At 49.6% G+C, this 13,221-nt stretch overlaps 1 protein-coding gene across 6 annotated transcripts in view; it reads left to right on the top strand.

Annotated features, from left to right (window-relative positions):
- SLC39A11 (solute carrier family 39 member 11) overlaps positions 1 to 13,221 on the top strand; it is a 422,853-nt gene that overhangs the window by 181,875 nt on the left and 227,757 nt on the right. For 5 of the 6 annotated variants that reach the window (XM_068531048.1, XM_068531047.1, XM_068531046.1 and 2 more), the window contains one exon: positions 6,535 to 6,676. In XM_068531048.1, the coding sequence (XP_068387149.1) occupies positions 6,535 to 6,676 (142 nt within the window). The remainder of the gene's footprint in view (positions 1 to 6,534; positions 6,677 to 13,221) is intronic. The other variant, XM_068531049.1, reaches the window with a different exon arrangement.

Genomic DNA, 13,221 nt, shown 5'->3' with positions numbered 1-13,221 from the left:
CCTTCCGGGAAGTGAGCTGGGCTGCCCCGCTCTGAGTATTTGTGCCCGGAAGGGGAGTAGAGTTGGAGCCTTTGGGTGGAGAGTCACAGGGTAGGGGGCTGCCCATCCCCACGTGGTCTCAGGGCTGATGTTGAGGACCTTACACAATCATCAAGGGGAGAGAAGCTGGCGCTGGGTAGACAGTCATGCTTTTTGTCATTACCTAGAAACTCTTGATACTTTTAAGCCTTTTCTTGCCCTCTCTGCACTAAACCACTTTGCCTTCTTTCTCACGGCCTAAACATTTTGTGTTTACCCGGATCTTTGTCTTCTGTCTTATACAACATTTCCCCTCTCATTTTGGAGGTTTTGTAGTATCGCTCATTCCTGTAAATTCACTGAGTTCTTGGTCCCTGGACGCTGTGCTAGGCCCTCATAGGAGAGCCGGAAGACACAGCTCCCGCTTTGAGAATCTCATGATTTTGAGATAGCCAAGGAAACCGAGAGTTACTGCGCAGTTTGGCAAATGTGATGAGGGAAACACGTGTGGGATGTCAGGGGAGCACAGAGAGGGAGGCGCATTTAATCCCGACTAGGCTGGGTTTATCCAGGAAGGCTTCCTGGAGGAGGGAGCTCAGGCTTCCTCAGCCAGGATTTTAAAAGCATCAAGGATGGAACAATTAGAAGCTTGAAAACCTGCTTCACTGGCAACAGACGAGATGTCATGCTGTTACTGTAGGGAGAAGGGACGGAACTGGGTTGGGGTGGAATCCTAGTGTGCTCAGGCGAGATGAACTGTGCTTCCCAAACCAGTAGGGACCAAGGACTTTGGGTTGCCATTCTCCTTGTCTTTAGGGCTCCTGGCTATGACCCGGGATCCCTCAGTGTGTAGGCAAACGAGGCAGGGAAGACAGCAACTACTTGTCCCCTCTGCCACTCTGTGTCCCTGTTTGCTGTGAGGCCGGCCGCTCACAGCCCCGTGCCCGCCTGGCCCCAGGCAGCAGGGCGCTACCGGCCTCCCCGGGAGAGAAGGTCATCTATTATGTAAGCATCACCCATATTCTGGCTGGTGATCGGGGCGACATTTAATTTTTTTTCCATTATGTGGAATAATTTCAGATCGTGGTATGAGTGTCATTATTATTGCAATTTCTTAGTAATGAAAACAGCATCCACTGTTTCCCCTCACCCTGTGTGTCTGGGTTAAGTGGGGAAGGCAGAGGCAGCAGCTGTTGGGGCAGTGGGGGGAGAGGACAAAGCCTGCTCGGGGATGCCAGGCCCCCCCACCCCCCCAGCATCAGTGCGCCTGGGTCCCTGGGGCGGGGACGCGCTGCGGCTTCCCCACTGGGGTGGAGCGCCCGCCTTGCTCGGGCTGTCTGTGGCTGGCAAGGGGCACCCGTGAATCCTGCGACCTTTCCCTTTGCTCTTCATCAGGGACCCGTGGCCCCCTGACAAAGCTCAGTTAAAGAGACTGCTCTCCACAGGGCCGGGGAGGCGCAGAGACATCCCGGAAGACCCCCGTGGCCCGAATCGGCATGATAGAGGGTGTGCCTGTGTGGGTCCGGCGGAGGTCGGGCTCGCCACGAGCACGTGGGCGAGTATCGGAGGTTGACGTGCTCTGCTTCCCCTGACGGCTGGTAACAGCAATGGTATGTCCCAGCGGGAGGAGAACCAGAGACAGGTGAGCGCAGGGGCGGGTGCTGTTGGGACGCGGACGAACGCATCCAGCTGGTTGCCCTGAGTTCTGGGGGCTGCGGGGCCTGGGGGGCTTCGGGACCTCGTGGCGAGTTTCCATTTGTGCTTTGCGTGGGGGGCTGTCGTTGCCGTCGCAGACTTCCTTTGGAGGCGCCTGCATCCTGTCGGGTTGCGCTCTAGGCTTTCAGTCCTTTTGTGGCTCGTCTCTTTGGGGCTGTAGAAACGTCAGCAGCCAGCAGTTGTCTTCCTGGGGCAGCAAACGCTGATGAACAGCATCTGGATTTTATTCCTTGGGGGAGACGTACATATTATGTTTTGAAGTTCTTTTGCTTTCACGTCGAGCATGTTGCAGGGCTGCTTTCCTCCCTTCCCACCTCATTTTGTTTCTTCCTTCTTTCCCTGTCTCTCCACTCTCCCTCTTTTCCTTCTGGAAAGTGCTAGGCTTTTCCAGCTCATGTCTCTTGGCGCTGTCTTTTCAGAGTGGGTGGAAGTTGCTCTGTTTATTCTGAGCCAGGGATTTGCCCCAACCATTAATAATAATAATAATAATAGTCACAAGAGGACAATGATCTCAAGTTCCTTGGCCCTGGATGGATGTTGCCCGGCGCCTCCCAGCAGCCCCCTCCCCGCTCTCTGTACCAAGCTGGATTTGGAGGATTGGGTGGGGACGGGGGAGGAGGGCAGGGGAAGCACTCGGGGGGTGGCGGGTGATTTAGAAGGAGGGGGAGATTTGTAGCTTGGGAAGGAGCCTGTGTTTCAGTGCCTTGACATTTGGGAGCTACAAGGTGAAACAGCAACCCTGAGCTGCCCAGAGTCCCGGGAACTCAGATGAAACGGTCAGGGGGAGGAGAGTGACTCATTGCCCCGCCGACGGGCAGCCTAGCGGGCTCTCAGGGACGCGGTGCAAAGTCGAGAACAGCTTGCATTAGTCAGATGTTTGCCCTGGAAGGGATCACGCCCTCACCTCGCCGTCCTTACGGGGCTGCAAGGATTGAGTGAGGTAGCCCAGATGGAAAAGCTTTGCAGAGGTTAAAAAAAAAGCCTCAGAAGTGAAAGACAGTGTTGATATCAAGTAAAGAGGGGGCATGCTCAGCAAAGCAAGAAGATGTAGAGAAGGAATTCCGCCCCCCCCCCCGCCCCCGGGGGACTTGGTCGCCCCTGCACAGGCCAAAGCTATGTTTATTTAAGGCTCTGGTAAAAGAAACAATGCAGCATCCCCTCCACCTGCAGTGTCCTTGCTGGGTGAGCAGACAGGGCTCCAGGGAGTGAGGGGTGGTGTCAGCCCTGCAGGATGAGAGCCACCTTGGCCCTGCAGGTGCTTCCTGACTCTCCCGCAACATCACGGACATCAGGATAAAGCCACCAAGGCACGGCTGGTGTCCCTTGCCAGGCTGTTCCTTGAAATTCCAAGGGACGTATTTCTCTGTTTTCTTCATCAGCAGTTGAGAGTGGAGGGAGGGGATGTTGGAATCCAGAAGGGAGTGTGAAAGGAGCCCCGGAGGCTGGCCGGTGCCTGGGCTCAGGGATTCTCAGGGAGCGCCGGGGCCTAGAAGCTGCCCCCCGGCGTCACCCTGTGGGTGCCCCCTGCCACTCCCACGCTGCACAGCTGCCCCGCCCTTCCCAAGGCCACACGTGGGACCGAGTGCCCAGGACGGGGGTGGGTACAAGTGGGATCTGCTGGGGTTTTGTCCAGCTTTTTACAAGGCAGCCTCTAAGCGAAGCTGGGGTGGGATCGTATTAGTACACCCCGCCCCCAGCGCTGAAATAAAGCAGTACAACCAGCGGAATGTAGGTTGATGAAATGGTCAAAGGATGTGGCCGGCAGGGGGGTCGTGGTGCGAGGTGTGTGCCCTCCTGCTCCTTGCCTGAAACCCCATCTTCGAAAGTCAGTGTGGCTTGTTCCCTTCTGTTCAGGTCATTGCTCAAACACCACCTTCTCAGAGAGACCTCCCTCAGCACCGTATCTGGAGGAGCCCTCCAGCTTTGCGTTTCATAATGAGGTGCTAGAAGATGCTAGAAGAATGCCTGGCACGGGGCTTGAACCTGGTACACATGACAGTTGTCCTGTGTAACTATGGCGATGAGTTTGTTTTTCTTCTCAACATTATCCCGACCTGGCCCTCGACTTTATAATTTATTGTTAGTTTATTGTCTGTCTCTGGAAGATCCGTGAGGAGAGGGGACTTGACTGTTTTGTACCATCAGGACCTAAAATGGTTCTGGTGCACAGTCGATGCTTAATATAAGTTTGCCAGACACGTGAAAGGCAGGCTTCCTGGAGGAAGCGGGAAAATTCTTATCTTGACAATAAAAAGAGGGTCTGTGCATTCTCAGCATGACCAGCAATACAGGGAGGTCCTGATCGTCCTAAATCTTTCTGAAGCCGGGTTTCTCGACTTCAACACTATTGGCATTTGGCCGCATCATCCTCTGTGGTGGGAGCCGTCCTGCATGACGTGGGGCTTTTAGCAGCATCGCTGGCCTCTACCCACTAGATGTCCGCACCCTTCCTCTCCCCCCACGCCCACATACAAAAACGCCCATTGCCAGACGTCCCTTGCGGACAGAGACACCCCAGTTGAAAACTGCTGTCCTCGATTAAAACCAGGGTCTCTCCCAGCTGCACCCGACTGATCGGCCCCCATCAAAGCAGCAGCCCCGAGCATATTAAGGTGGCCGCATCTCTGCTGTAATGAAGTGGTTCTCTTTCTGTATCCTTCCCAAAGCTCCGCATCAATCACATTCTCAAAAGAAGCAAGACAAAGGAAGAAACACCAGCCGACACACGCACTCTCCTAGTGAAACACGTCTTTTATGGCTGCAGTGGTTCCTCAGATGTCAGCGTGAGGTGTAGGATTAGAAATAATTAAAGCTTATAAACAAACAAAGAGCTGCGACTGTGTGGCCCGAGGCACATGGCGCAGACACCAGCTGTCACTCAGTGGGGGTGGGGTGGGGGGAGAGGCTGGCCTTCCCCAAGTCCCTTCTGTCCCCAAGAATCATCCATCTGCAGCGTCAACCTTGACTCATACAATGGGACGGTCTGCCTCTCTTGGTGCCTCTCTCAGTGACAGAGCAGGTGAAAGCCCGCAGCCCCTAGGATTCTACAGAGGGTCCTAAGAACTTTAACGAGGGCAGCTCAAACCACACCACCAGGCTTTTTTTCCCTTTTAAAGCAAAGTTAAAGGAGGTGTCGGCATCCTTATTAAAGTGCATTATAAGGGAACTATATTCCATATCCTGTGATAAACCATAATGGAAAAGAATGTGAAAAGGAGTGTGTGTGTGTGTGTGTGTGTGTGTGTGTGTGTGTGTATAAAACTGAATCACTTTGCTGTACAGCAGAAATGAACACAACATTGTAAATCAACTATACTTCAATTAAAAAAATGCATTATAGAAGACATTGTAAATAAATGATTAGGACAATATCAATATATTGGAGAAATGAGAGGATGTGAGAGGAAGGGTTTATGTTTTCGTTGTTCACATTTAGTTGGACAGAAATAATGAAGTAAAATGTCAGAATCATTAGTTTCTCTTTCTGATCCCTGATCAACATGATGATGAGAAAACAAGAAGGGGTGTGTGTGTGTGTGTGTGTGTGTGTGTGTGTGTGTGTGTGTGTGTGTGTCTGTAAGACACAGCCAGGCATAACATTTGTGAGATTCATTCATGAAACTTACCCAAGAAAACAGTTTCAGTATTTGCTTATGAATAGATACATTTCAGTGATTGGATTAATAAGCCTTCTTCTCTCCCTTATTAGGGACACACGTTTATTTATTATTAATTAATTAATTTGCAGCGGGTCTTAGTTGTGGCAGGCGGGCTCCTTAGTTGCGGCTCGTGGACTCCTTAGTTGTGGCGTGCGAACTCTTAGTTGCAGCATGGATGCGGGATCTAGTTCCCTGACCAGGGATCGAACCCGGGCCCCCTGCATTGGGAGCGCGGAGGCTTGTCCACTGCGCCACCAGGGAAGTCCTGGGACACACGTTTGAAATGGAAACTTCTGTTTAGAACTATTTTTGCCTGGTTTTCAAAAAATACCTGCCGTTCCTTTCCCCATCGAGATGATTCTGTTCACCTTCCCTAGGGTTAGCGGGTTCTTGCCGATGTCTTTGGAGGAGAAGCTCACAGCCCCATTGTAGGTTCACCTGTTTTCTCCTCCTGTGTTCCACTGGAACATAAGCTCCATGAGAGCTAGAACTTTGTTCGTTCACCAAGTATCCACACAGTTGGCAGTCAATAAATATTTGTTAAATAAACACGGGGATCAAAATCAAGACTTTGCGTAGTTAACGCAAAAGCAGTCAAAATGACTGGTTACGGACAAAGCAGAAGGGTGACATGGTGACTTAAGGCTGTCTGGGCTTGCCTCCAACTGTGCTGTGTCCTCCACGACTGTCACTTTCCCTCCTTTGAGGTGCTTTTGTTTGACTCTCGTCCCCTTTTGATCTCTGGAGAGGTGGTGACCTTGGTGCTTGCTCCAAGGCTGCCATTGAGCGGACCTGCCCTCCAGGCTTCTTTTGACAGTTGGGGAACTGAGTCCGTTCTGCCATCTGCCCGGCGGAGATGAATCGTGGAGGGGGGTTTGATGTTTGACCCGCTCTTTCCCAGTGTGTGTTCTTCCCATTTCTAGGATCGGCACCGACGCCTCAGGTCCCGTTGTTGTCATCCTCAAAGTTCTGCAGCCGGAAAGCTTGTCGCCTTGCTCATGACTCAGCCCAGCCTGACAGCTGGGGCTGGCCCGGGGCTCTCGGTAGAGAAGGGCAAACCACCTTGGCTGCCGGGAGCTGGAGGGGCCGGGGGAGTGAAGGCAGAGAGGTGTTACGGTGATGCCCCTGCTTCTCGTTTCAGGGTGCAGCAGAAGACCCCCAGATGGCCCTGGCACTGAACCTCGACCCTGCGTTGATGAAGAAGTCTGATGCTGAGGGTCCCAGGCTGCTCTTCCCCGAGAGTGAACTTTCCATCCGGATAGGTAGAGCTGGGCTTCTTTCAGGCAAGCTCCCTGCTGCAGACCCGGGGCCGAGTGAGACAGGGGAGACTCAGGCCTGGTGGCGGGAGGGATGGCAGGGAAATGCCAGGTGCTGTGTCCTGTCCTCGCAAAGTACCCACCCCACTGTCGCACGGCGCTGAGCCAGCGTCTGGCCCCGTGCTTTCCTTCCCCATTGGTTCTCCAAACCACCCGCTTAGTGCACAGGAGGTAACAGGGCCTTTTGATTGCTTTTCCAACTTGGACAAGTGGGCCAGGGCCACTCTGATGGGATTGGACTGGTCTGGGTTGGAGTGGATGGACATCTGTCCCTCGGTCTCCCCCTCCCTGATGGACCCTGGATGTTCCTTTCCATTTACGTGACTTTCATCTTTCTGGTCCATCTGGGGAAACTGACTGTTGCTCTCACTGATTCAGTTTGGAGCCAGAAAACCTGAAAACACTGATGGCAAAGTCATGCCTTTTGTCTTAAGTTAGAGGGACTGCGTCCCTCAAGAGGAATCGGGTAGGAATTCCTGAATCTCCGTCGGGGAGGTGCAGACTGGGCCAGTGCCCCATGAGAAGGAGTTCAGAGGATCATGCCGGTTTCCAGTCTCCGTGTAGGACTCCCCGCTCCTTGCCCGGTCATGGCTCACCAAGGGCAGTTGGCTAATTTAAGCACCAGTTTGCACCAGGAGAGGTGGATGCCTGTTTTTTCCTTTGCATTTATTCAAGTCCCATGTTTAGCGGGTGAGCGCCACCCCCTCCCCCCCTCCCCCCTCCCCCCCCAAGGCTGTGAAACGTTTGTCCCTCCCCCTCCCCACTTCTGTAAACCTCAGACTCCGGAACTAAAACCAGGCAAAGGGTGTTGAGAGCGGCTGCCTCCTGCCCCGCTTGGAGTTCTCCCACAGGTGCGTCGGGGAGAAACAGACTGGTGAGCAGTCGCTGTCTTCACGTTAGTGATTTAAGGGAGAAAGTCCTTTCATGTTTCCGGGCTGGCACGTTAATTTGCTGTTTCCACCCTGTGTCGGCTGAGGTGATCGCTAGACCGCGGTACAGTAAACGTACAAAAGTTACAGCAATGCCCCGGCCAGTTCTCAGTTATCTGTGTTCAGCTTATGTCCTGCATGAATTATTCATGGAGAACTCGAATACCTTCTCCACTTGGGTTGCGGCTCGCTGCCGCCTGCCGCTTTGGATGTGGGATGTAATCAGGAAACGAAAATCCATCTAACATGAGCTCAAGCAATAGAGGGTGAGCACGAGAAACCTGCCCGCTGTGTCCAGTCACGCTTGTCATTCATACTCAAATCAGAACCGCTCGGTGCCGTCTGCCGTTCTCCTCTTATTGGAGAGTCAGGAGCTGCCAGTGGCCAGCGTGAGGCACCATCCCGCAGCAGAGATCGTCATTTTCCATGCCGGGTTGTGGGAACACAGGGACAGGAGGCTTTCTCTCAGTTCTCCCCAGCTGTCCTGTCGTGGAGCTCCTGTGATCCCCTGTGAAGACATTATGGTCCTGATTCTCTTTTTTTCTTTTTGCTATAAAAATAAAATAGGAGACTTTATGGTCTTGATTCTTTTTTTTTTTTTTTGCTATAAAAATAAAATAGGAGACATTATGGTCCTGATTCTTTTTTTGTTTTTCGGTATAAAAATAAAATAGGCGACTTTATGGTCCTGATTTTTTTTTTTTTTCTTGCTATAAAAATAGAATAGGAGCACCTTTTAATTTATTCTGAGGCCAGTAATACCCTGATACCAAATGGATATCAAGGCATCACAAGAAAATTACAGACCAGTATATTTTTTAATAAGACAGAAATACCCAAGTCACTCCAATGCCATATTTACGTTCCTGATTCTGAGCCTTCTCTATGATGAAGAAATTGGGCAGATTTTATTCTATCCCATTTTTTCAATCTTCAAGGCCACGGGGGGGAAGGTTCAGTGCCTGTCAATCAATCAAAAAAAAAAAAAAAAGGTAAAAAGGGGCAATCCCTTTGAGATGAACCTTTTCCGCTGGGGCCATGGGAATATAGGGCCAGCGGGAGTTGACTTTCCTGGAAAGTCTCCCAGGATTGCTGGATCTTCTTGGCCACCCCAGGGTGGAGCCGTGAGCGGAGACTGCGTGGGAGACGATGCAATCCCATCCTCTGCTCAGAAACACCTAGGCATCGCCTGTTACCAGGTTACCAAGCAACCCTCAGTCGTTGTTGCTAACTGTTCAGATACAGAGGCAAATGCAGCCCTTGGGGGAGCGCAAAGATGGTCTGCAGAGACCGAGGGAACCCAGCCACCTCCGGAAAGGTTGCTCTTCTTCTCACCTGGACACACCTGTGGCTGTCAGGCAGTTGAAGACTTTAAAACTGGTAATGGCTATTTGATGCCTGGCCTTGTGCAGATCAAGTCTGAATACGTGTTATTTGTACTACCATCTGGATTTGCCCTTGAGCTAGCTGTAAATGGAGCCCGGAGATTGGTTTAATGGGTGTTTAGTGAATAACATCAGCCTTTAAAAAATAATGTTGGCGGTGCTGTTATAATGTCCCACAATTGGTTCAACAAGAGGAAAAGCCAGAAAAACCACACTGTGGAGAGGAGGTAAGGCTGCTCTGAGCATCGCCAGCAGCCCAAGCTGGGAAAAGCGTTTATGCATTTATGAGTGCCTTCCTGTGTACGTCTTGGTGCCAAATGTTTTACAATATCAACTGTTCTCAGGGCCGGGGATACTTTGGGATTTCGCTAGACCAGAAGTTCTTATAAATCAGTCTCTCTCTCTCTGTCTCTCTCTCTCTCTCTCTCTCCCACCCCCCTCAACTATTTATCTCTCTCCAGCTAGCTTTCTTTTAATTAAGAAAGTAATAACATGGATTCCAAATAAAAGTAAATTTTCTTCCACCTTCGGATCCCTTATGGTCTAGGTTCCCATCTCAGACACAAACACTGTTTCTAGGTTCTTGTGTTTCCTTTCAGAAATATTATGTTTATACCATCATACTTGGCCCGTTATTCTGTGCCTTGTGTTTTTCACTTAATAGCACATTTTGGTGTTTGTTTCCTGGGCATTCATTGATTCTTATTCTTGGCCATGATCTTACCTAATTAGTCCCCTCTTGATGGCCCTTTAGGGTGTTTACACTCTTTTGCTATTATAAAGAAAGTGGCAGAGAGCACTTTCATGCATACACCTCTGTGGGCAATTCTATTGTCGAGTAAATTCTAGAAACGAGGCCAGGGGTTCTGTACATCTGGGGTCCATGAGTGGGCAGCAAAGGGTTTATGAACCTCTTGGAATCTAATGCAAAAAGATACGTGTTTTTGGAAGGCAAAGATCTATAACGTCCACCACATTTCAGATGGCTCCACGACCCCAGTGTTTATCTAGAACTTGGCTTTTTTGCCTCAGCCTCCCCCATTCAGCCTCCAGTGGACTTTTTTTTTTTTTTTTTTTTTTCTCACTAGCACTCTCTTTAGGCTAAAGAAGGGTAAATTTTTTTTTTTTTTTTTAGTTTAACATCTTTATTGGAGTATAATTGCTTTACAATGTTGTGTTAGTTTCTGCCGTACAACAAAGTGAGTCAGCTGTATGCATACATATATCCTGATATCTCCTCCCTCTTGCGTCTCCCTCCCACCCTCCCTATACCACCCCTCTAGGTGGTCACAAAGCACCAAGCTGATCTCCCTGTGCTAGGCGGCTGCTTCCCACTAGCTATCTATTTTCCATTTGGTAGTGTGTATACGTCCATGCCAGTCTCTCACTTCGTCCCAGCTTACCCTTCCCCCTCCCCGTGTCCTCAAGTGCATTCTGTATGTCTGCGTCTTTATTCCTGTCCTGCCCCTGGGTTTGTCAGAACCATTTTTTTTTAAAGAAGGGTAATTGTTAACTGCCCCATTTCCATATGTTGTTTGTTCTGAGAGAGGAAGCTGAAACTTTTCAAGGGTTTTTTTCTCATGGATCCATTATCATGGCAGATGGAGGACTGTCTGTAATTTTGTGTACCTGTGGAAGGAACAGAAGTAGGCATTATTCTCCAGGACAGAAAGAGGTGGATTTAATTTGGGAAATTAGTTGTGAAGTGGCTTCTATTTATTATCTATAAACCTTTCCAAAGCTTGTTGGGTGGAGAAGTGAACGGGGATTTAAGTCAGGCAAGAGTAAGCCGTAAGAAACTCTGGTTAGAAACACATTTTTCCTTGATGCCACATTCTTTTATGTTAGGAGAATTCACCTGGCAATGATAATTCTACCTGGACAGCCTGGCAGATGAGAAACCATGTTCTGCACAACGAAACTGGTGCAGACCTAGCGTCAAGTGGCTTATAAATTTGGAGAAACTGCCAACTCCAGTCACATGTATTTGTTTGTATCTTAGGAATTCCTCATTGGTTGTGCTCCGGACTTGCTGGGTGGCATCTTCCCGTAGAACTAGAGCTGATCTTGGGAGACAGAATTTGCCTTTTCCAGCTCAAGGTTCCCAAGTGCCCGACCCCGAGATGAGTATCTACAGGGCTTGTCCACTGAGAGTCAGGAAGGCGCTTGGATGTGCTCTGATGCCCTTCCCCCTCTCCAAGGCGCCCCCACCTCTCCTCCAGGTATCATACTGTCGTCTTTCAATCATGTACTTGGAATCATTCCTCTCCCCTGTTTTCCCCTTTAAGTATCCTCCCTTCGGTGCCTCTGGGAAGAGACTTGATCAACTGTTGAATGTGGAGGCATCAGTTATCAACAGTGTTTTACTTCTGCTCATGTGTTACGTCTTAACCGGGGATAGTTTCCTTAGCTGAAGCGTTTTCACACTGGTTGGCCTTTGGAGGATTATATTTTCCAGCACACGTGTGGGCCTGGGGCGGGGAAGCCGTCGCTGTGGGGTGAGATCCCTTCTCGGAGGCCAGCTGCCTGTTCGCTCTGTAAGACCAGCCACGTGTATTCAACTCCCAGCTCCTAGATTTCCTTGGCACCAAAATCCTTTAAAATAGCCGAATCCCAGGGAAGCAAAGAGGACTTTTTTTAAACAGCTTCAAGCTTCCTCTGACCATCACCTTTTTCTTCTCCCATATCTTCTAATTTTCCAAGTCTTCTTTGACTTCTGTCACCGATATTTCCAGTCAAATTTAGTACACTTAAATTTGATCAGGAGCCAGATATAGCTCTTGGGAGAAATTTTGAATTTTTTTTTTTTTTAATGACTAGGTCTCTAAAATAATGTGTTTAGGGAAGTCTCTGAGAGGTTATTCGTAATTTTGAATTTTTATCAGTAAGCTCTCTACAGATGAAAGAATGACTTCACAGTTATTCACGTAATTTAATGTCTTGGCATGTGGTTTCAGCAATTAGACTCTTTTTTTTTTTTTTTTTTTTTCTATAACTGGTTGGTCAGGGGACATTTTCAAGTCTTCTCCTGGCCTCCTTGAGAGGAGTTGCCTGGGACCTGAAAAATAGGCAGGTCCTGGCTTTGCTCCGTCCTTTCCGGGTGAGGGCCTGTAACCTGGGCTTCTTCATTCAAAAGGGCATGAACCCAACCTGTCAGCACATGGCAATAGCACTGAGGCTATTAGGCTATTAAAATATGCCACGTCTTAATTCCAAAACAAAAAACAAAAAAAAAAAACCCAAAATATTTTGCCAAAGGATAAAGTAAAGTGTTCAACGATAATAATTACCAGGAGCTCTTTAGCATCATGGATGTTAAATAAAATAAGGAAGTGGTACAGAAATACCCTCCGGAACAGGGCTCTGTGTGGGTGGCCTGAGTGTTTTGGCTCAGGGGAACGTTATTAGGTGGATACATTTTATAGATTCTTCTGCTTCTGATGAATGTTACATTCTGCCTGCCTCATATTTACCACTCCAACAGCACTTTTCCTGTTTATTTGCTTTTTTTTTTTTTCTTTTCCTGTCCCGATTTTCTGAGCTAGGCAGTCAACTTGGAGTGCATTTTCATGAGGCCCAGGCCAAGAGGCAGTCTGGTACTTGTATACGTTTGCTTGGGCTTCCCTAACAAAGCACCACAGGATGAGTGGCTTGTGCGGCGGAAATCGATTTTCTCACAGTTCCGGAGGCTTGAGGTCTGAGATCAAGGTGTGGGCAGGGTTGGCTTCTCCCGAGGCCTCTCTCCTTGGCTTGTAGACGGCTGCCTTCTCCCTGTGTCCGCACCTGGTCTTCCCTCTGCCTGTGTCCTGATCTCCTCTTACCAGTCCTGTTGGATTAGGGTCTACCCGAATGACCTCATTTTAATGTAATTACCTCTTTAAAAACCCTATCTCCAAATACAGGTAAATTCTGAGTACTGGGGCTTAGGGCTTCAGTGCATGGATTTCAGGTGGACACGGCTCAGCCCATAATAGTGCTTAACAATGTTTTTGAAACGTTGTCTTCCTGTGGATGGTAACCCACCTGAAGGAACACCAGGTGGCACAAGCTCTTACTTGGTTCCCTTCCTTCATTCTTCCCTCCATCCCTCCCTCCCTCCCTCCCTCCCTTCCTCCCTTCCTCCCTTCCTCCCTTCCTTCCTTCCTCCCTCCCTTCCTTCCTTCCTCCCTCCCTCCCTTCCATCTTTTAAATTCTCTCA

Source organism: Eschrichtius robustus, chromosome 20, assembly GCF_028021215.1.
Source record: "Eschrichtius robustus isolate mEscRob2 chromosome 20, mEscRob2.pri, whole genome shotgun sequence".
NCBI lineage: Eukaryota > Metazoa > Chordata > Mammalia > Artiodactyla > Eschrichtiidae > Eschrichtius > Eschrichtius robustus.
The sequence above is the reverse complement of the archived record's forward strand: the minus strand, read 5'-3'. Positions and strand labels throughout refer to the sequence as shown.